This window comes from Pleurodeles waltl, chromosome 10 (assembly GCF_031143425.1).
Source record: "Pleurodeles waltl isolate 20211129_DDA chromosome 10, aPleWal1.hap1.20221129, whole genome shotgun sequence".
NCBI lineage: Eukaryota > Metazoa > Chordata > Amphibia > Caudata > Salamandridae > Pleurodeles > Pleurodeles waltl.
In genome coordinates this window covers 222459743-222484487 of record NC_090449.1, presented here as the reverse complement: position 1 = coordinate 222484487, position 24745 = coordinate 222459743, and the positions used below count along the sequence as shown (strand labels likewise).

The window sequence follows — 24745 nt, the reverse complement described above, 5'->3', positions numbered from 1 at the left end:
CAAATCACCTAAGTATACTTGTAATCCCCAATTTGACAAGATATCGTACGGCATGTTACTATATAAGATGCCTTTCTTACGCCACTGCCGAGTTGCATTCAGGTTGAACGTCTCACTGTGCGGACTTGTGAAAATCTGCAACAAAAAGATTTCTAGTAAAAAAATAATAAGAAAGTTATATTTGACCTAAGTACATCCAAAAAGACAAGAGATACTGTGATGGAACAATGCCAGCCAAATTAATTTAAACCCTTGTGATAATACAGTGCTACCGTGGAACAAACATCTTAAGAACGTGCACATAAAACCTACATTACCCACTTAATACAAATATCAAACATCCTCAGAATGGGGTTTTCATGTACAAGGCTTGTATGCTTTTAGTCACACTGAGCTTTTAGATAGTACTCAACACCCTTTCGGACTTTTAAAATACTCAAAGCAGGAGATGCCACAGTGCGAGTAAAATCTCTTTCACATTGGAAAACCTTCACGATTGGCAACATGCTGAAGTCAGTCTCTTTACACCTTTAGTAAATTGAGACAATGAACAATATGGAGCCTGGCAAAGACTGAGAAGGCACAAACTGCAGCAGAGGGGGCGACTCCCTGTGTAGTTTAAATAGTATGCAGCTGGAGGGGGGGGGGGGCGCAGAAGAGGGCAGGGGAATAATTTACTGCTTCCAACCATACATTTTGAGAGGGTAATTGCTGCTTTATACACTTGCGTTTCTGTACTTCATAAAGTAAGAGGGCTCCTACAATACCAAAGGAGAGAATGGTGTTTTTTCCCGCTCAAGAACTATACAGCCCTTGACTTGGTTGGGTAGTGGGCACTGGTACTAAATTTTAGTCCCGTCCAAGACAGAGCATGCAGAAGGAATGCCGCCTATGGGATATTTCTCCTGCCCATCTCCCCAACAAGGGGCTTAGAGCTTGCTCATTGGAAACCAAGTACTACTTCCCCATCCAGTGCATTGTCCTTCCACTGCTCACACTTCTTAAAGGCACTATTTTTTCCTTTTTCAGTTGCAGAACTTCAAATAAGTGCATGTGTTTGCTGTCCTATGCCCTTCCACATTGTTACTTTTCCCATCCCACTCCACCTCGTTTGATGTTGCAGTCGGCATTGCTTGCCAAGTCACCCACCACAGTTGTTGCTTGACCAGCCTCCCCCTCCCCATTTCCACAGTGACTTACCTCGCCACACTCCCATGTTGTTGCTTAACCCATTCCACCATGTCCCATCATTGCTTGCTCCATCCCCACCCCTGTTGCTTTCCCAAACCCCACCAGAAAAAAGTAAAAGGACTCCGCCAACTCTGAGCCCATCGTTCCACTTCTTTTCCTAACTTCAAACCATGCTGCACAGAAACCGGACTCCTGTGCAAAATGGCTAACACACTGACAACGCCAATAGCACTGGCACAGATGAACCTCACTGGCTTTGCCAATTTTTGTGGCGGACTAGGGCGTCTTTATTCAACTTTATTCTAGAGCAAGAGACACAGGCATAAAAAAAAAAGGAAGAAAGAAACAGGTAACCAGTGACAAATGGAGAAAGAATGGATGAAAAGGAACCTGCAAGCGATAAAGAAACAGAAGGGTATTGTGATGGAACAAAAAAGTTTGAGTTGGAATCAAGATTAGGCATCCTTGATTCTAGGCAACCTCAAGAAACCGTGTGGGCTCCTAACAAACACACTGGACCCCAAAACTTTTGTTTAAAAAAAAATTAGCACTGGCAGTATTTATCAGTAAGGGCAAGGCAAAAAGTTTTTTGTTTTTTTTTTCCTTTGAGCAAACTCAGGTCAAAGCCTCTTTCACTCTCTGGATACACAAGTATCATCCATAGGTGTTTCATGGCATTTATCTCCACATACAGAATATCCTTATAGAAGACCAGAAAAAAAAAACTGTACATGCTACACAAGCAATATGAAACAGTTAACAGGTTTACACTTCAGTTACAATTTCCTCAAGCAAAAGGCTCCTCCTAACACATCAAACATTAGCCATTACCTTGTTTCCACGACTAGCCAAAGTTTGTTCATCGGGAGAGAAGCAGTTAGAGAATTTCCAAATCCATGGCTTGGCATCATTATCTTGTCTTTGAAGCCATCCAAGTGACCTATTGCACAGGTTCTCCGTTGCGTTTCCTTCCATCATATACCCACACAAAGTTGTTCAACATTCTTTCATCCCCTTCTTTCATTCTTCCTTCCTGTTTGAATGGAAAAAGAAAGCCTTTAGACAACTTATCATGTAAAATATATCTTGCATAACGCTACAAGAGAATACAGTCATGAAAAGCAATGTAATTTATAAAAGAGGGAGTGCCTTACTAAATACCAAAATATACAGGATCCAGGTATATTCACTCAAGATAAATCCTAATTTAAAAAACAAAAAGGATTTTCGGTTTGCTCTGAGATAATCCACTTAATTTAGACCTTGTTGTAATGCTGTTTAGATCTGGTGCAGGTTCTCAGTTGCCCTGCTAATTTTGAAATGTTCGTTATGATAAAGTGATAAATTACATTAAAAAAAAATATATATATATATATTTTTTTTTTTTTTTTTTTTTTAAGTGACCTTGAAGGAAAGCATATCCACAGAGGACATCTCACTAAGCTTAAAAAAAAAAAAAAAAAAAACACTGTACTTTTAATTCTCAGAGAGGTCGCTAGGTTCTGTCTCCCACCATCTTTAAATGTATTGACATTTTAGATGAAGCATATTTCATGCATCCACCACTCCCAAACATATATTAGTGTAGTCAAAGTATGACATTCCCCATCAAATAAGCATGTGTTAACTTAGTATGAGTAATTCTTCTTGCGTATAAAACAAATTATTAACCTTAGAAGGTGACAGAGCAGCGGCACATGCTTTTGAATCTCTCCTTATGTATCAGGAGGCCACAAAACAAGGTTTGCCCTGTCCTTACACCCACATGTGAAGGAAATCTTCTAGCATTCAGAGAAAGAGGGTTATTGTGATTAGCTTGGTGCAGAGGACAAGTTAAACCAAAACGCAAGGTTGAATAAGAAGAGCATGCAGGTACAATTACGCCCAGACTTATGAAGCACCTCTGGGGGAAACAGTTTGGTGGCTGAGATAGTTCTAATTTAGAGCTTTGAGCGAGTGTGCCACTTGCAAAGCACAAATGAAAACCTAAGTCTGCTTAAAGCTAAAAAGGAATAAATGTGTTAAATACCTACTAACTCAGAATTCTAGCCCATGCATAAACAAGTGTTTACGCATGGGTCAGAATATAAATGACCACCTCGTAATTAGGACCCTAGAGTTTTATAGTCTTCACTGAAGCAGCAGGCATAATAGCACAAGGAAACTGGTCAGAGCAATCACTCTTAGAAGTGTTCGGTTAAAACAAATAATAAATATATTTCTGCTCACAAATGCCCGACGAATCGAAGCCACCAGCTGGGACCTTATTGGCAGTGGACTTTGAGAAGGCCTTCGACCCAATCAGGTGGGACTAACTGAGGGCGGCAATGTTAACAATGGGCCTGGGGGAAGAGCTGGGTTAGATGGGTGGACCGGTTATACTCGTCCCCACTAGCAAGGGTAAAGACGGGTAGGACAATCTCCAGTGCATACCCGGTGCACCGTGAAACCAGACAGGGGTGCCCCCTATCCCCATTGTTGTTTGCCCTGGCGATAGAACCCCTAGCGGCCTGGGTACGAGGTGAAGGAGCGGGCAAGGGGATTGAATGGGGACCAACTGAGCACATTATCTCGCTATATGCAGATGATATACTGATCTATCTCAGAGACGGAACGAGCGGTCTTCCTTGGGCCCTGGAGGTCCTAGAGGACTTCGGAGAGGTATCGGGATTACGTCTCAACCGCGGCAAAACATATGTGTTTCCCTTGACGCCTGGTTACAGGCGCCCTGCAGTATAACCAATGGACTTGAAATGGGCCCCACGGACCTTTAGGTACCTGGGGATTCGAATATTCCAGGAACTGGGAGACCTACGAGGGTAACCTTGGCAAAGCACTCCGATCCCTGCGGTCCTCGGTGGGGTTTTGGCACTCTCTGAAATTACCAGTGATGGCCAGAGTGGCACTGTCCAAGATGATAATGCTTCCCCGACTTCTCTACTATTTTGCCAACTTGCCACTGCTGATCCCCCAGGCATGGTTCCGCGACCTGAATGCGTTGCTCAGAGAACAGATATGGGATGATGGACGTAGACAAACTACACTCACAACTATCTGTAGGCCACCCCGCATGGGAGGACTGGGAGCCCCTGACTTTGAGGCATACTACCTGGCATCCCAACTACAGTGGGTATCCGGCTGGCTGGCGGGTAGGGGCCAACTGGATTTATGTACTGCCCAAGAAGTGACGGACACGGCATGGATTGCGGCATGCATGGCAAACAGGAAAATAGCCCCCCCTGGGAATAATATAATGATCAAAGTCGCGATGGCATGCTGGAAAAGATGCACGAAAAGGGTGGGAGTGGGCCCTCCATACTCTCCAGCTTTACCACGGTCGGTGCTTGCCCTGGAATCCGGGGGGGAAGGGACCGGGAAGTGTGGGGCTTAGCCCTTGGTCAACAGCTGGAATAGAAACAGTGGGCGGGCTCTTCAAGGAAAGAGTACTGAGGGGATTTGCTTAACTAACGGAAGAGGGTGTTCCCTGGGGTAAATTTTTGCTCCATGGGAAGCTAGTGCACACTCTTAAAGTTCACTGGGACACAATAAATGCGGAACCCGCTGCCCACGGGGTCCTGCACTTACTGTTGACATCAGGGGAGGAACCACATCTGATTGCCAAAATATACCGGGCCCAAGTTGAGGCAGCCTTAGACCCTTTACAATCTTTGAGAGGTCGGTGGGAGAACACGATTGGGCGGGAACTGTCTAACTCCGAGTGGAACAAAATACTGGCTTACCCCCGGGTGATCTTGCGTAACACACGGTTAAGATACATCCAATACAATTATCTACATAGGACGTACCTCACGCCCCACAGACTGTTCCGTATATACGGGGGGCGCCCTAGGACATGCCCGAGATGCGGAGGAGGAGAGGCGGATTTTGACCACATGGTGTGGGGATGTCTAGTGATGCAATCTGGTTGGAGGGAAATATTGCCCATTCTATCTGAATTATTTGGGAAGGAGTTGCGACTCACCCCTGAGCTGTGCTTGCTGGGCCTCAGACCGGCTGCGCTACGCGGAAAGGTGAGGGGACGCTTCCTGGACCTATCCCTGGCCCTTTACAAGAGACTAATCTCGAAGGGCTGGAAGGCCTCAGGCCACCCTATGCTAACTGACTTGAAAAGGAATATTTCAGCATGGTCCAGGGCTGAACTACAGGCCCTAAAAGCAGAAGAAGCCAAGGACATCCGCCGGGTTCCCATTGCCCCGGGATGGGAAGACTTAGTGACGAGTTGGGATGGTATAATCAAGAGACTAACAAACCCCATAGGAACAACAGGCGAAGTCTAACACACACTAGGAAACGAACCAAGTGGGGAAAATTCATAAACAGGCGCCCAGAATTGGTCCAATTCACAAATAGACCACACCGGGAATAGCAATACGAAGACAATTGATCCGCTGCCTCCCACTCCACCATTAGAAACAGCGAAGGGTGTGAGTGACCTACCGTTCCCTCTGCGTGCTGGTGCGCCCCAGGCTGGCCCCCACCCCCCAAAAGTTGATATGCTATTGTACCTTAAATATCAACAACTATAAGCTCCACCCACGCAAAGCTGTAAAGTTGACCTCTTGTGGTCTTTATCTCCCTTCCTCTTTTCCCTTTTGTTACTCCTTCCAATATCAACACCCATTTGATTTTACACCACTTTTTTTTTTTTTCCTCCTTGTCTCTCCCCTTTCCCCTCCTCTTCTTCCCTCCCAAGTTATAGTTGCGAAGGGACTGAAGTTCATTGTTCGGTTATTAGTTCTACAACAATAGTGTAATGAAACAAGGAACGCATGATAGCATGTAAAAGAGCACAATTTATTAAAACAAGAAGCAAGCATGTCAGCAGCATTAAAGCAATAAACAATGAACCAAAAGTAATGTATATCACAAAAGCAAATTGTTAAAAGGACATGTGTAATAAATGCAAGATTATATCATGAACAAGCACACAAATGTAAAACAACAAAATGCTAATAAAATATATATAAAAAAAAAATATATATATATATATATATATATATATATATATATATATATATATTTCTGCTCATCGATTGCTCATTGCCTCACAGCCAATAAATAGTTGTTAACAGATCTTTATTTCATCCTAGTGCTTACCACAGCAAAGGGCAATTTGAGAGTCACCTGCATATGAAATAATAACTCAAATAGTTTCCAATATATAATAAAACTGGTGACAGAGCAGATTCCTGTGGTACTCCACACAGCACCAGTAGCAAAATGTTTGAGCATTGGGATGTCAACTGCACCATGAAGCTTATTTTCCAAAAAGGGTATGAATCATTCAAGTGCAGGCCCAGTTATACCGAACCCTTCAATTTGTCCAAAAAAAGATTCAATGATCCACCACATTTTTGATACCTATAAATTAGCGATTTTCCTTGTGAAACAGGTGTTGATTCTGTCAAAATAAATGTACAAGACATTGGTGGGTCAAACAATATCAACTTGGTCAACTTGCAGACCACCTGAAATAATTATGGGACAGTTTTCTCTAGATAAAGCATTTCAGTAATAATACGCAGTAGCTTTAAATATTGCTTGTTTAGAACATCCGAGTTGGTCTTTAAATTCTTTTTATGAGCATAGCCATCTTACTCTTTTGGCCAAAGTCTCTCTGTTTCCATTTCCTTGTGTCTTTCCTAGTTATGTACAATAATATTACAGGGGTTGGGGTGGTAGGTGAACTTAGGGAGCAAGACATTCTGAAAGGGCTAGCATGTCCAAATAGAGGACGCCCTTTAGTGGAGCTCTGTCCCAAAGCTCCCATCATCTGTAAATATCCTGCTTCTTTAACACCAAGAAGTTGCAATCTGTCCTGGGATGGCATCATTTGGACGACAGAACTCCTGGGTGGCTGTGATCATTACCTGCTTGGCAAAAAACATTGAGATATGGGCTGCAACCCTTGCGTGCCTAGACCCAACATCAACACAGCTGGCAGTTGTGCTAAGCCACTTCAGACTGAAGATGCCAGGCCAGGGACCTGCCACCAGTGTTAGGAGACAGCACATATGCCCTGGGGCTGACATGCTATCCCTGACCAAGCAAACACATATTGCCCCAAAAGTTGGGCAAGCCCAGAGTCATAGGCCAGCAGCAACGGTAGTGAAGCATGGGGTCCCCAAGGCAGTACATACAGGCAATCAACACCCACCACTCTAAGGAACAACATTCTGTTAAGGGTAACATACATTAGAAGGTACTTAAGGCACCCTGCTGCATGGTGGGAGGCCCAGGCATGCTGCCACCAAGAGTGTAAAGAGGTGGGGACGGGAAGAGGGTGGTCCACAGGTGGCAGGGCCCTCCTCCAACTGGCAGACACAGGAAGGAGGCTTTGCATGGAGACCCTGATGCAGAAACACAAACAGGCTGAAGCAGTGAATCCAAGAGGTGCAGATGTCTGCGAGCTTTCTGAGGCAGAAACAAAATAAATATATATATTGGTGCTCCGCCCTGCAGACCGGGTGCGGGGGAGGGGTGGTCAGATCAAAGATACTCTTGCACCTCAGAGAACAACTACAGATCCTTTGAGAGGTAAGCAGCACCAGGACTATGGGGTACCAACTGACGTACTGTAGAGGTTTTATACTCTGATGCCCTAGGTTCTCATGAGGATTGCTGGCACCGGAGCTAGAAAGGTGCATTTTGTGATGCCACCATTGATGCAGGGTGCAAGTCCAAGGCCTGAATGGACGGACGGTGATTCTCTCTCCAAAAAACATGGAGCAGGAAGGCTAGAATTGTGGGGATGTCACATCAACAAAGGCTATAACTAGGCGAAGCCTTTATTACTGAGCCCGTTACATGTAACATTGCACAGACCCGATTACTGCACTTCATGGGGCTCATTCTGCTTTGCATGAAACTCTGCCTGGCTTCAACCAATGCCCTTGGAACACCTCCACCATCACAAGGAAGTGAGGGAGAGAGATGGCCAATAGTGGTCCCTGGATGGGCAAGTATGAACAGCACAAGACTCTAGGCAGTCCATGACAGGCATAGTGATCAAGCTAAAGAAACAAATCAAAATACTTAGTTAAAAGAGTGGAGGGCAGAGAGAGTGAAGCACACCGAAAATATTAGGTTGGTGTGGGTGCCTGAAGGGCTCAAGGGTCCTAACCCACGTTTTTAATTTTTAAATTAACTAGCATAAATTATGGATCCCATAGGGGTGTATTGTGGTAGAGAAGGCCCAAGGAGGGAGCCTGGTGTCTAGAAAGCCATCCTAAGCCACTCGCCCTTTAAACTTGCTCATTCTGTGCTTCCTTATCTCTTGAAAAATACTCAATACCCAAGGTGATCCTGATGGCAGGAGGTATTAAGTTGAAAATGACAAAGATCATGCCATTTCAAGATTAGCCTATGGAGGTGCAGTAATAGAGGAGAGCATTCAATGCCAGCACACCAAAAATGAATGTGTTACAACTGACTGTGCCCTGATGTTGCCTGCAAAACTGAGGGTCAACTTCCAGGGGAAGTCATATTTCTAAAGGCGGCATGTGACTGGGTGGAGGAGAAAGGTAATCATCAAAGCTGCAGGGAGAGCAGCAGACTGCTACTGTCTTACCTCAACTGGTCAAAAGAGACCTCCCCCCCCCCCGCCCAGGAGAAACTGAAATAGCAATGTAGGCAAAACTGAGCACAAGTCGAAGCAACAATGGTGACGGAGCCAGCCAGCCGAGAATGGCCCTTAAGCAGACCCACAGGAGCACCTATGTTCGCAGATCTGAACATGACTGCATCAAACTACTCTATGAAGATGACCATACTGAATCTTGTATATGGAATGATTACGGTGGTCCCTAAGATACCTGTTCAACAATGACAGAGGGAAGCACAGGTCACACGCTGTCTTCACACACCTACCTCTCCAGTTTTTTGGCTGTTTAGTTGTATCCATAGTTATGGGTGACAAATGCTTTGGGGTTCTAATTGTGGGAAGGGGGTGTGAGCAGGTGAGGGCAAGAGTTGGGAAGGGTGTAGTTACTTTTGATTTAATAATGTTCAGCAGTCATCGTTTTAACACCTATTTTGCTACCCGTTCATAACACACAGCGGTGTAACCCCAAATTATGCACTCAGCTCAATTACAATTATTGACACAGAATGCCAATGGCATGAAGGATAAAGCACAGTATGGTGTCTCAATACATGGAAAAAACATGCTCCACATATCGTTTTTAAAGGAGACACCTTTTAAGCGCAAACTGCAACTTAATTGGTAGACATGAATAAACAAGGGTCTTCCATTCAGGGTTCACAAATGGCTCTAAAGGACTATCAGTTACTACATAAACGTCAACAGTTGACAATCACAAAGGTGCACAAGGACAAACTGGGGAGCTACATGATGATCGCGGTTTCCATCAAGGGGCAACTATGTACTCTTAAGTGTCTATGCACCAAGGACAATTCCCTCGGATATGCTGCAGATCACTCACTAACTTGTTAGTAATAGCCCCCAGGGGTAGGATGTACACAGGGTTTTTAAGGGAGTTAAAGGGAATGGGTGAGGAGGGAAGGATTGATATGGATAGTGACAAAGAGAGGGCCTTAGATGTTGAGGGGACTGAAGCTGCCAGTACACAGAAATTTGTTGCCATCTCGGACTGTCACAGCACTGGGGCTTACAAATGCATGGCACTTGTGGCATCGGGGAAAGAGTGCGTACATGTTCCGTTGTTCCCGATACATCTCCATTCAACTGGACTACTCTTCTATAGCAGCTGACAGATGAGAAGATTCTCCCATGAGGCCTCCGACACATTAAGCTCCAACCAGTGTTGTATCTTTGAAAAGAAAACATTTGTTTCTAAAGATAGGTAAACAAAGGAGTTAAACTTAAGATACTCAAGAAACAGGAAGAGACCATCACGTCTGGAAGCAGATTATAACTACAAAACAATCCTAAACCCTATGGCGATATTATCCTAAGGGGATCAGACTGACCAGAGATCTTCAGAATTATTCATTTCTCTAGTTTTGCTACAGCTTTATTGGTATGTGGGATTCTAATCTGTGCAAAGGCTGAAGAGGCAGGGTCTAATGACAAACCTGGTACTGGTCCAAGTTCATGCTGGAATAGTCAGTGGGCTGACTGCTAATCTGCCAAATTTCCAGAAGTATAAGAAAAATAAAAGGCATGTTAGAAACAGCCATTTATGCAGGGCTAGTCCCAAAATGTTTGCCCTTCTCCTATTTTTCTGACCCTCTTTTTGTTGGCTTTAAACCCCTGGGCACTTTATCATTGCTAACCAGCGCCAAAGTGCATGTGCTCTCTCTCCCCTAAAAAAATGGTATGCTTGGTTTACACTTGTTTGGCATATTTCATTTGCCTGTAATTCCCTTGTAAAATGGTATACCATATACCCAGGGCCAGTAAATTAAATACTAATAGTGGGCCTGCAGCGCTGATTCAGCCACTCACAGAAGTAGCCTTTCAAACCTGTCTCAGGCCTGCCACTGCAGTCCCTGCATACACAAGTTTACTTCCACAATGATTTGGCATTTCAAACCAGTTGCCAAAGCCTAAACTCCCGTTTTTACTACACCTCAGTCACCATTAAGGTAGGCCTACGACCCTACGAGCAGGATGCATTTCACTACTGTGAGGGCTGTCCTTTCATAGGTCAGCATTGGGAATTGCCTTATATATATATTTTAAGTAGTCATTTCTGAAAGTAGCAGCATTGCCATGTTTGGAATGGTTGGGAGAAATCATGCTTACTGGTGTAGTTGGATTTTACATTACTATTTAAGAAATACTTATAGAAAGTGGGTATTTCTCTGTGCTTATAACTATGTGCTTTGCAGTCTGACTCCAATCCATGTCTAGGGCACAGTGACTGTTACACTTTGTGCATACCTTCCAGAAAGCCACAACACAACACAAGAGAGGCATCTGCATTCAACTGCATACTGATAATCTTCCTAGGCTGGGAGAGGAAGACAACTTACATTTCAATATGTTGTGTCTTGCCCTCACCCAAAGGACTGATTTACCCCCACTGATGTCTGTAGTCAGGGCTGGGTTGCAAGGGGTCTATGTTACATTTGAAAGGGCTCCTTTGAAGTCTCCCCTTACATCAAAGACATTCTTGAGTATAGGTATAGGGTTGCTGACCCCATGTTTTCAGAACACGTTTGGAACTGGGACTGAAGCTCTGTCAACAGAACTGCTGCAATGCCCAATGACTCATCTGGACTGCACTTCTGCTGTTGCCCTGCTGCCTAGTACTTGTTGGGTGGCATAAAGGACTCACTGGATTGCTTTTCTGCTTGTTTCCCTGTTGCCAGCTGCTCCTTGACCTTGGACTGCTCAGGCATTGTGAGGAGAAACCACCATCTGTCTTCTACTTGCCTGTATAAGCTGGCCTGCCGCCCGCGTTGTGGCCCCATTGTTCTCCAGGGATGGGGCTGCCCCAGAATTGGCTGTGGGACCCTCCAAGTCCGGTCCTTGCAGTCACCACAATTATGCTGAGCCCTTTATGCCTCTACTTGATTTGTGCCCATAGTAAACGCTTTATATTTTCCTTCTTTTTCACTAAGCACAAAGGGAGATCATTTCTAGTATCCAGCTTCAAGTAAGCCCTCACTATTTAAACCTTTGCACCTGTGCATGTCCCACATCGAAGGGCGACCCCCCCGTGGAGTCTTCAGTCCCCTAGAGGACCTGCAGAAGAATGGAGAAGGGCCTTCCAGGCTCCACCCATGACTCGTTCTGACCAGATCGGACATGGGAGTAGCAAATCCACAAGGCCTGCCAGCACCATTGTGCTCTTGGTGGTCGCAGCTTCCCTCAGTATGTCCCCAGCCAGGGAGGCGTTGCCCAGCAACAGACCAGGCTGGGGGGGGACGCGAGGCTCTTGCCAACAGCCACACCCCTGAGTGCAGCCTGTGAGACCCGACTGAAGGAGGGAGCATGGAGTTGTTGTGCTGGGCCCTCCCAGGTCTGCTGGGGCTCAGTCATCAAATGTGCCCCCAACAACTGGGTGTGACTGCACCAGAGCAGGAAGACTTGAGTGCACTCCTCACATGCCGCAGAGGATCTTGTCTGTACTTTCCCTGCACACCTTCTGAAGCTCCAGCAGCTGCCCTGCATGTCCTCTGGTAGCTGTCCTTGGGAATCTTGCCAGTGGGGTGTCGCAGAGTGCGTGGCCTCGCCTATGCTTCTTCCCCACCACCACCATGTTGGCTCATGCTTGGGGGCACAGGCTCTTGTTGTCAGGACAGGAGAATCCTCGATAGAGGCCCAAATCTTGCTTTCACCTGACACCATAATTACCGTATTCACTGTAATAGCCCGCAGGTCCTGCTAGGTCCCAGGTTTGGAGCCTGATAACCGCATAAAGCTTAACAAGTGTACAGGTACACTGCACCCTGTGTTAGGGAGATATTTGGGGATTTAAGTGTTTTGTTCATTATCGGTTGCATTCCCAGCACTAATATATAGATGCATGTCGTTTTTGCCATGTCTCCTTCAGGATAAAGAAAAATCTACAATGTGACTACATAGTATGCAAGCAATGTTGTTTCCTGATGTTTCATAGGAAGCCTTTCACCTGTTGCACTCATTGTGATGAGTGACCACTGTTTTTTGGCGAAGTAATTATTGACTTGTGCCATTTGTGGTCTCTGGGATGTAGAATATACTATTATTTATATAATTGTGCGGAGTCTGGTTTTAGATCCAAATGATTATGTCACTGGTGCGAGTGTGTAGCACAAACGCTTGACACATTGCCTCTGTGGATAAGCCTGTCTGTTCTGTGTCAAGCTACCAGAGGGTGAGCACAGGTGATCCTTGGTGCATACCAGGCTGAGGTGCATACTCTAGCCAACAGAAACCCCCTTTCTAACAGTGTTACACAAAAACCTATTACCTTCACAACAAATACTTTAACCCAATGAATCTATTGGTGCTCCTGAAGATCCAGTGAAAATGGTAGAAGGTACCAAGGGTCCATACACTATTATTGGGCTTGGGGCTCAGTCCAAAGTCCCAATACCCAATTTAGGATCCAAGTTAGGACCCAACTGATTGTGACATTATTTAACCGACTGAGTGGACAGCACAGACTATAGAGTATTAAGTTGAACTACTCTTGGTTTCTACAAGACTGTCTGAGGCGCACACCTGGCTTACTAGTTCAGAGCTCGAAAAACCTACTTGCCCACTCACATTGGTGAGTTTTATTTTATGAGGTTGAGCTATTTTTAGATTCCACTCGACCCTTCTGGCAAGTGGAGAAAAGAACAGGTGTTCTGTTCCGTCAAAAACTGAATCAGCAATTAAGATGTCTTCAAATCTTATTCTTATCACATTTGCTCCGTGTTCACAAACAGAGGTCAAAAGGCAGTTTGTCTTCTTGTAATGCAAAAACTTTTCCGTGTGACTGCAGAGTTCCAGGATTTTGTAAGGTGAACTGTCTGACCTATATGAAATGAAAGGCTTTTGGTATCAGCTTTTTCCTAACACACAACATTTATATAACTAACTCAACTTTACAAACATTTTAAAATATATTTCAGTAGCTATGAAAGACCATTTTTTCTACTTGAGTAATGAAAAAAATATTTTAATAGAATGGAAAAAAGTCAGAACACTTTACTTGGTGATGTGCAAATGATGAATGTTTTCTGAAACCACATTTTCATAGATTATTTTAATACGCTATATAGTCTTATCAATAAAGCTGCAAGTTAGTGGGAAGGTTTTTGGACTTTTTTTGGAAATGTACTGCCTGTAAATGACAGTGCACTACCACATCATGCTTTAGTGATATATTTATGAAAAGTGAGTGTTTAAAACATAAACTGAGAAACACTCCTGCCCTGATGTCAAAGCTATTAGTAAACTAAGATGCAAGTCATGCATGGATCAGGTGTACCCTATTTGTGGGCTAGATTTATTATACATGGAGCAAATGTTTAGTGTATTTAATCAAACAAAAGAGGATTTTTTTTTTGTATTTTTTTTACAGCAGAAATGCTGGACTCAAATTTGAAGGTGCACTCATGTGAGAATTAATAAAAGGCAACTGTAAAATACAATATTTGCCTAGCATCACACAATTTGAGACCCGTTTTCCTGGTCAAGTACATTACAGTCAGGTCGAGGAGATTATTCAAGCTACTCGACCTGCAGGTCTAGTGATATTTTTATGATATTTCGAGGCCTGTAGTTTAACTGTTCATGACTTTAGGATTTGACGATTAAGAGAAATGTATAGGCAGAAAGATGGCTCTAACAGTCCTGAAACCAGGACAACCTCACCAACCCAATTAAGTTGTTCCACACAGTAGTGAATATGGACAGACTCCTGGTCATCCTGTGGTGACTGAGCCTTCTACAGGTAAGTTGGGCAGCAGTGATCTTGTTGCTCTTGGGCAACCTCAAGAAATCGTGAATCCCCCCCCAAACATATATAATTGGTCAGTTGGATCTTCAGAATGTCTTCCTGGGAACTTGTTTGACGATTTGTGGCAGGTGCAGTGCAGCTGCTCATAAGATACATTTCTGCCTCTCTTCTCAAAACATAGAGGGCTCTAGTTTCCTAACTTTTAACTTTGTACTATAAAGAACATATGAATTTTAATTCCAATTCCACTGCCGGTTTGCCTCATTCTAATTTTACATATCAACATTCTCTGATGTGGTCTTGTTCCCATTGTTGCTCACTCACACTTAGGCAGCAAACGTGTTTCAATATTTATTTAAAATAAAGTTGAACTAGCACGTGAATCTGATAGTCAGCCTTAAGGTTAATGAAAATAATGCACCAATTCATCTTTTGAAAGACAACTCTGCATTAAGCATTGGCCTCTTGTGTAAGCTGGAAAACAGGACGACACAGGCATTGGCTTTAACTCCATAGATTGATTTGCACAATGGTATCACCTACATGGTGGTGGCATTACTGAAGTCATGAGATTGAGATCAGTATTAGGACATAATAGATTTACCAAAACATGTCAAAAACAGACATCTCTTTGCTAACACCGAACAATGTCTTACGGGCAATATGTCTACGGTTAAGTTAAAAAAAATTGCATTTTCACAATGAGGACCAAATGCAATACGTACTACATTGGAGTACTAACAAATGCTCAAAAAGAAAGCCAATTTTAAACTACTGGTTGGTAGTAGTCATCTCATGTGACCAGTCAAAACATCACCTAACCATACTTGGTTTAAAAATGGCCCAAAATCCTGTACAGAATCAATGTAATGCAAAACAAGTAAAGCATAACCTCAAGTACGACTAGCACTTATATACCAAATCTTCTAGAAACAGCAAACAGTATGAACACTATACAGTGTCAAACTAATAGCGGAAATGAGAGACATCCCATCACCTAGCCGATAGGTGTGTGAGTATTCTTGTAAACTCGATGTACTACAAAACAAGCATTTGCAATGGAATATGGCTTGATTTTGTGAGATTTAGAGCTATTGGCGTTGCAAATAACAATGTATTTTGCCAGGAGAGCAGCGGATGTATGCCAGGTGACACAACATGCCTGTCACTGCCGGAGAAAGGACATAACAAGGCCGTCATCTGGGGAGTGTTTTTGACTTATTCCTAAAGTCTGGTTGTGATATCCTAGAGGTGCAACCCTTTCTAGTGTGTTTACCTAAACTTTTATAGAACCAAAAAAAACACAAAGAGGCACCTTTGTGTCATTTAACCCAGAGAAAGAGGGGGTGAGAAAAGTTAGGAGCAAAGAAAAAGGGGGCAGCCATGTATTCCTGTGTGTTAAACTTTTAAAGGAATTATTCCTCTACACTGGCAATACTAGCCTAACTTTTAAAAACATTGACTGTATACAAAGAGAACAACAGAAGAGGCAGCTTAACTGCAAATGAATTATAGCGATTTTGTAAAGGATGGCATCTACTTTGTAGCGCTATGAAATGGAAGAACCTGTATTATCAAGCGCTATGTATAAAAAAAAAAGTGGTAATCCCAGACTGCTTCAACACGCACCAGACAAAGAACCCTAGGGGAGACGATGTGGCATAGGGACCAGAGCAGCCGACTTTGGAGCTGGGGAACACAGTCCACTTCTTGGAGCCGGCTCAATATCCTGTGATTCTGGGCAAATCACTTAATCTCCCCTTGATACCAAAAATATATGTGTTCTTGTGTAATGTAACCAGTGCTCATGTGAAGCGATGCAATACCTCTGTATCGAGTTCGCGTTAACTGAACTCTATTTGAGGAGGTCCAATTTACATCCAAAGGCAAGATTTTCTTTTGCTATTAAGCTTGAGGTTGTGATGCCACAATTCCTTTCCCATCATTTTGGCCATCTTGATGCCTAGAACTAACCTATGTGCTTGATTGGTGACCCTCCAGAGGTTATCAAGAGCATGTGCTATTGCCTAGTGTTAAGCTGTACTCAAGTCAGTTGGTTGGTTAATGCACCCGGTGCCAGTCTCTCCGCCAGCTCAACATCCTGTGATTTTTTGGCAAATAATTTAATTGCCCCTTCCTGCCAAAAATGAATGTGTTCTTGTGTAATGTAACCAGCGATCATGTAAAGCAATGTAATACCTTTGTGTGGAGTTTGTGCTACATAAAACTGTTTAAGAAAAAAAAAAAAAAAAAAAAAAAAAAAAACATCAACACACACAAAACAAATCAAAACAGATCCAACAGACACCGCAAAGAAACAGCAAGATGCCCGAAACCAAAGAAGAGGAAGAAACAACATACCGCCATGAGTGTGAAGCAAAATAACAAATAAATAAATAGTGTGTCGCACTAAGGTATCCTGTTGATTGACCCTGTTACATGTATTACTGCATAATCTCCAAGGCGGTAACAAAACAGCCCTTAACAGGCAGGCTTATGAACAAATGAAAGTGATAGGCATGAGATGGGCGTGGTTAAAGCCCACAGAACAGACTACAACATGTTCAGAAGTACAACGCTTGCGCGCTGCTATCCATAACCTAAAAACAAGGGACGGCGAGAGCTAATGAAAGGAATAAAAACAAGCATTTGCAAAGCAAAAGGTCTCACATTTGCTGGAGTTAGAGCTATTTGTAAATGCCCAACTGGATTTTTCTTGCCACATAAATTGGTCAATCCTGCCCCATAATGTGGTCCGCTCTGCCAAATAATTTCAGTGGCCCTCCATATAACTAAAGCACTTCCATTTACCTTTTTCCTCACTCTGCAGTAAGAAATGAAAATATTGCCTTTTGGCATCCTAATTTAAATTTGCCATGCCAATTAGAATACAATACCACTTTCACCACTACACCATGAGAGTTGCTGGCTGACTAAGAAACGCTAGGGAAAGGCTATGAATAGAAATATTAAAAAGGGTGGTAAATGGGCAAGCTAGGATATGAACATGTGATCATGGAGTCCAACACACAACTCTGACATGAATGCATCAGGTAACAGATTTTTATTGTTTTCGAGATGTATTGGTGGGGGAGGGAGGTATGGCCATGGGCAACTGGCTAGTTTTGCATGTGTGATCGCTAATATTGCACCACGTAGAGACAAGGCCTCTAATTTATGTGGCAGGGGAGTACCAAATTATGTGGGAAAGAGGTAGTGCCAGCTATGTATACATGTACACAGACCATCTTGATTTATAAGAAAATTAAGTAATTCAGTGTGGTATGTTAGTAAAAAAAATAATGTTCTGAGTTCTATGCCTAAGGCTAAACCCTAAAACAGTTTGTGTAAATGGCCCTACTTTGACACACTGTGACATCAGACATGTCTCTCGAATTAATTAATGTAGCACTGTACGAAAACACTGAAGCTCAGGCACCACACAGCTTGCTTCCCCAGGAAGCGTCTGCAATCAGTTAAATCTTGGGTGCAACTGCAACTAAAGACTGGCTTTGGAAAAACTCAATCATAGGAAGTTCCAGGAAAAAAATGATGTTATAAAAGAAAAAAAAAATGTGATTGGATGGAAATAAAGGAATCATATAGTATAAATAAGAAGCACGATCCTGGCCATGGTTTTATTTCATGCAAAGATCAAAAATTACTCCCATAAAATGTGTGCTGTATTTTTGATTCCACAGTGATATCGGAAAATAAAACTCACCAAGTTACAAGATGGCAGTTACGTTCGACCGCTTCTGAGTGCGAGACACTGTGTTATTTCCGAAAACAATAACATTGCATAGAAAGGGTAGAGAAGGACTAATAAGTCACTTTATTTTTAACGACTAAATAGTATAAAGAAGTGTGGTATTTATGTGAAACAATATCTTAGAAAATCTCAGAGGTTGTTGCTTTGCTAAAGAAAAAGGATATTCCCTCCAGTGACACCATTACTATGGAGTAGAAACAAGATATTTATAAATGGTGCCTTCTTCTTCTAGGCACTCTGCCGCAGTCTAATCACTTACCAATTGTAATTTTAGGAGGTTAACTGTAGTGGACATTTTGTGATAGAAAAATAGAAATTTAAGTGAACGTGCCACCTGTTCATGGAAAAGTATGCTGAGCGAGCCATACGCACAGCAAGGCAATTAAGGTTGCGGTAAAGTGAAGATAACCTTGAGAGCAACCACTAAGGTTTTTAATTTTTGGGAGGGCCATGATTGGTTTACTGTGTGAAAACGTCAATAAATTTGAAAAGCCAATACATTTTTAAAACAGACAAGACATGAGCTCTTATTGTTTTTTTTTTCTATTCCCAGTTGGCAAATAAATTTGCTTTTCATTCAGGCCAAGATGCACAGGCTCTCAGCAATGAGCCACTGGTAACGATGAGCCTGCCACTGCTCTTCAGATTTCAAAGTAATTACGTGGGACAGAGGCAGGGTACAAACCAAACAACAGCCATTCCTAGGCTAGAGGAAATAGTAGGTGAAGCCAAATTATATGATTAGTTTTGAATTAAAAAGCCATTGAAGGAGGGATCCAAGGGACAAACGCCTGAAAGAATAGTGCGCTCTCTGCTGAATTGATTCTCGCACCCCATTACTACTCAGAAGGGAGACATAATATCCTGAACCAGTCGAATCTACTGAGGTTATTTAAGGCATTACCAGAAGAGTTTACTATCAATTCTGATAATATTTTAAAGGTGGCGTTTAAGATACTACCCGAACACAACAATTACAGAGAGCCAACCATGATAACTTTAAGCCCCTAGACATTGGCTGATCAGATACCAGCAAACAAGCTGGATCTTTGAAGAACGAGACATTAAAGTAGTAACGCATGGCCAGATCAAATACCCCATCCCACTCAAAAAAGAACCCAGTGAGACACAGCAGCAAAAAATATCACTGACAGTATCCTAAAAGGGACAGGCTACTCCAAGGAAGTAGGGCAGCAAACCAATTTCTCAATCCTTTGCACCTATTTGACTCCAACAAGCAGCACTAGAAAAGTACAACAAGCCTGTGGAACTGAAACCAACACCAACAGGCGCCCCCCAGTCTCTCATCGTATCAGTTAGCAATGTACCTAACAGCGAAAGCACCACAGAGTCGCTGCAACACCATCTGACACTTGTCTGGTGGAATGTGGCAGGCCTGACTAGACTTATGAAGTATGACCAGGCACAACTTCACCTAAGGAAAGCTGATATAATATGCCTACAAGAAACATGGCTAATTTCGCCATTGACAATCCCAGGTTTTCAGGAAATACAAAAAGTTGCAATTAAAAAAAATATATTCAGCAGACCGCCTGGCGGCCTCTCAACATATCTAAGTGTCAATCTTGGCTTTACAGTACGAGTGGTTCCCAAACACAATGAAATGTTACAGATAATTGGGCTAGAAACCTCAACACCAAAATACTAAAAGTCAAAAATTTTAATAGTTAATCTTTATTTTAATAAATTTGGTTATGACAGAACAGAAAATATGCCCCACCTAGTAGATATTGTGAATGGAATACTTTGTGATCACATTAGTTACAACGTTTTAATGTGCGTAGACTGTAATCTTAGGTCCCTGGGAGAGAGGCCAACTACTGAACAACCAGTAAGCAGGGCTACTCAATATTGCCATAATTTTCTCAGCAAACAGTCTCTTCTCCTTTCAGCACTAGATAAATACAAGTCTTCACACACAGTCATTCCCAAAAACCTTTCAGGGCAAAAGCAATTTGGATCATATCTTTGCCTCAGAAGCAACCATTAACCGCCTGGTCTCTTTTGAAATTTACAAGTATACGCCAGCGATCATCTCCCACTCATAGCGAACATCAAAACAGATATAAAATGCATGGAAACACAAAATTTAATAGGGATTTCACGAGGTGAGGAAGAATCACAACTAATCAGGCGGATAAAATGGGGTCCATTGGCAACCCGGCTATACAGCTCGTGAATGAAACTAAATGGCCCAACATTGGTGCCAACAGCTGGTGATAAACTTCAGGCTAATTGGTTGGACATTACCGACGATCTCTTGCAACATGCAGGATCATCATACATCTCACAACAGAGCCCTAGTAAAACCCTCCCCTAACCGTTCATAATGGTTAGCAAACGAAGACTTGGTAGATTGAGAGCACAACGCAACAAAACTAGGAATGCTGCAGAGAAAACGGTGCTAACGATAAAACTACGGGAACATGTTAAACAACATAAACGGCTGATCTGGATGTTAAAATACAAAACATGTGGAAAAGGAAGCTGTCCATTTCTACTCACTGATGGGATTGCACTATCACGCTGATTTATGGAGGTACATTAAAAACAATTTGGGACAGAGCAAGCCTTGAATTAATGCAATAAACTAAACAGAATGGATAAAACATGTCAAGAAATTGTATACAATCAACATATCGATTCCTGACATTATATTGCTTAAACCAGGCACATATGATACCCCGATGGCACAAGACTTTGCACCTGCATCAAGGGAAGTTTCCATCTTGCAAAATATGAGATCATCTGGGGCCCCTGGCCCAAATGGCATCCCTGCACAAATCTGCAAGTAAAACAAAGAGCTTTGGTCCCCGGTTTTGTTGGCGCTCTACTGTTCATGTCTGGAACCACAGGAAATACCCCCAGCCTGGAGAGGCGCCATACTGCATCAATTCTTTTAAAAAAAGGGGACAGACACGACTCTGCCAACTATCACCTTATTAGACATCAAAGCAAAAGACTTTGCCTCTGTCCTCTTGGATGAACTACAAAACTGGGCACAGGACACTGTATTAGTACCTCTCTGCCAAACCAGCTTTAGGGCACAATCCTGAACCACAGATAACATACTGGCTCTCTCATTTCTGATACACGAAGCAACTATTAAAAAAGACTCCTCCACTATTTGCTGTTTTGTAGATTATTATGCAGCATTTGATGCGGTGGCCTGGAAAGGCCTATGGAGAAACCGCCAAAATTGGGGAGTTCCAAGCAAACTACTAAGGGTAATAATTTTACTTTGCTCATCAACATGGGTAAGAGTTAAGCTATCAAACTCTGCCATTAATAATAAGATCACCACCACCAGCAGGCTAAAGTAAGGTTGTGTGCTCACACCTCTTCTATTTAATCTCTACACAGCAGACATATCACAAACACTAAAACATGCAAACCTGATACCACCAAAAATTGGGAACCATGTACTCACCCTCCTGCAATACGCAGATGACATCATCTTGCAATCATCTTGCTTGACCATTCAAAAACTGGCTTACAAAAAGAACTTACAGCTCTGCATGACTAACATCGCAAATAAAATGACGGCGAATCCCTCAAAGACTAACGTAATAATCTTTGGTGGGCTGCAGAAATACCGGCACCTCAAATGGAAAATAGGGCAACTTAACATCTGTAGCACAGACACCTACAACTTTCTGGGTGTATGGCTATCGGGCCAATGGAAAGCCCAAAGCCCATCTTCATCACTTGAAGGCAAAAGCTGATTTCATAACAACTAGACTTTGACAGTTGAATAAAATCACGGAAAGCCTGACCGCCAGACTGACCCTTCAAGTACTGAAAGCTTCTTTCTTACCAGCATTAAATTATGGCCATGAAGCATACCCAAGTCACCTTACTGCGCTGATAGAACATCTTCAAGTGAAAATTTATAAAAGAATATTCAAACTCCCTCAGTATTTAAGGACCAACCTGATAAGATTAGAATTTGGGCTGGAAGGTCAAAACTGGGCACATATGGGGGCTTTCCTGAAGTACTACCACAAATTAATTATGGCACCTACTAATACTCAGAAATAATTTATTCGTTACATCTCCAAAACAAAGTCAAACCCATGGTCACAATACTTAACCACAGCATTAACAGGCCTACAAATCAACCAAGCCGTGCTGACAAAACTTACACAGTCACAAGTACCCATCAAGGCGATCCTGAAAAGACAGATAAAAATCCTTTCCCAAGATTGTGATCTGGGTAAACTGAATAACACAGCAGTACAAAGAGCCGTGGCGGCATCATATAAGAGTGATACACAAATTCTGGCACCCCTAGCCCTACTTAGCAGGCACAATCAGGAAGGCCTGTGTGACAAAAATTGCCTTTGCCAGATTGCTAGTCCTAATCCAAACTGGAGCTCCCTTACCAGTAGAAAATGGTTGCAGACTTTGTGGCTATAAAACAGACACATTTATCATGCTGCTGTCCAGCACTGCTGAACGCACAACGCACTTTGCTAAGACCTCTCTTCCTCTGCTACAGCATAACATCTTGCTCTGAGGCAAGAATTTTGCCATTTACTCTAAAAGAGCCAGTAGAGCTAACCAAATTTGGGAAATATATTTCACAACTGCAAGTAAACTTAAATAAAACCTACATCGAACTGATTTAACTTTTAAACTGTTTAACTGGTATAAACTAATATCGTATTTTTAAGTAGGATGTGAGGAATATTCCAAGCCCCGATATCTACTGCTGCTCCTCTTATTTTCCTTTAACTTTATTGGACCTCAATTTTAATGATTTTACAAACCAAGAAGCACGATTATTGTTTAAACAGTGGTGCACTATGTGTATTTGTAGCTGATGTTTGTAACTTGGTAGATTATGTGTTCATTTTTGCAATGATTTTCAGTAATCATACAATAAAGCTTGTTGTTGTTTAGTAGAGTACATTTACCATGTCCCGGTGCAGCCACCCGCTCTTTGCACAAGCCACAGCACTGCCTCCAACAGTGTATCGCATCCAGTTGCTAGGGGAACACATACTCTTAGGAGGAAGATGGATTAATGAGAGACTCACCAATCACGTCCAGTTCAAGGAGCTTAATAGCCAAGAGAAGTCACAGAAGAAAGTGGCCTAATACTTGGACTCAAAAGATAAAGTGTGTAGTAATAAACGTGGAAATACAGTCGAACATGTGGGGCCATGGTGAAGGGTGCTCAGTTCAAATTATAGTCAGACAACTGTTTCAAAATACATTTTGTAAGCATACACTATTTTTCATTGTTAATTGAGAACTTTTCCATGTAGAGAGGATGTGGTGTAGAGCTGCCGACTGTGGAGATGGGGAACTAGCTCAGCGTCGGCTTCAACATCCTGTGATTTTGGGCAAAACAAGTAACCTTCCTGTGCCTACAAAAGTGGGTGGGAGTAGAAAATAAGAAAGACACACAGCCTCGAAGACACTGCCATGCTTAACAAGGGAAAGTGGGAGGAGGTATAATGCTTCATGTCCCCACAGAAAGAAAATTTAAAAGAAAACAAACAGCAATGCAGATTAGGTGGGGCGGGCAGGCAGCATATGGAAGGAGGAGGTGGGAATGACGAATACTGCATTAAAATGCTTGCAGCAATGAGTGAAGTTAAACACAGACAAACAGTACGGCAAGAAGGAAAACATGGGGGGGGGAAATCCCCCAAAGAGCGGATAGACACAACAAAGCGTAATTATACAGTAGTTAGTCCCTGCTCCTAAAGAGAAAAAAAGGAGAGACAAAGAGACTTGACTGACCACTAGCAAGCAACTGTTTTTAAATGACACTGATACGTACAAACGAAATGGCTATAAGCCAACAATAGGAAGTATACAAGTGGCCATACACTTACGCTCGACCTAAGCACGCCCACCACCTCCACTCACAGAACAAATCCAGTCTGTTGCTCTGCCAGCACCAAATTCGCGGCGTACTAACAGAAAAGAAAGGGGGTGCCCCTTTGTGCGGTATAATGCATACACGTACTGACAGGAAGAAGAGAGGGAGTCTTCTCTCTCCAATATAAGGCACACACTTAGTGGCAGAAAAAAAGAGAGAATGGTCTCCTTTCTCCGATACAAGGAACACGCGCACTCAGTCCTGTTCACTTCCCGTGCCTACCTGTATATGGTACAAAATCTCGGTAAAAGTCCGACCCACCCCTCACCTGTCCTGAGCTCTACCACTGCTCACATCCTTCGTCTTTGTTTTCCTACTGCCGCTCCATCCGTACAACGAGCCTGACGTCCATGTTTTTTGTAACTAGCTGTCGTAAAAGAGAGCCCTACAGGTCGCAAACAATCCTAACGAAGAAGAGGTAAAGGCCAGTGGCATGGAAATAGACGCAGGACTGCACGCTCTGCGTTCGGGTTTTTCCTT

At 42.9% G+C, this 24745-nt stretch overlaps 1 protein-coding gene across 8 annotated transcripts in view; it reads right to left on the bottom strand.

The window, feature by feature from the left end:
- Positions 1–24745, bottom strand: part of MARF1 (meiosis regulator and mRNA stability factor 1) — a 586552-nt gene that overhangs the window by 561304 nt on the left and 503 nt on the right. For 2 of the 8 annotated variants that reach the window (XM_069210207.1, XM_069210205.1), the window contains exons 1-2: positions 24534–24739; positions 2023–2224 (exon numbers count right to left, since the gene is read on the bottom strand). In XM_069210207.1, the coding sequence (XP_069066308.1) occupies positions 2023–2169 (147 nt within the window). In that variant the 5' untranslated portion in view covers positions 2170–2224; positions 24534–24739. Of the gene's footprint in view, positions 1–2022; positions 2225–24218; positions 24274–24487; positions 24741–24745 lie in introns of those variants that run through there. The other 6 variants (XM_069210208.1, XM_069210202.1, XM_069210209.1 and 3 more) reach the window with 6 other exon arrangements.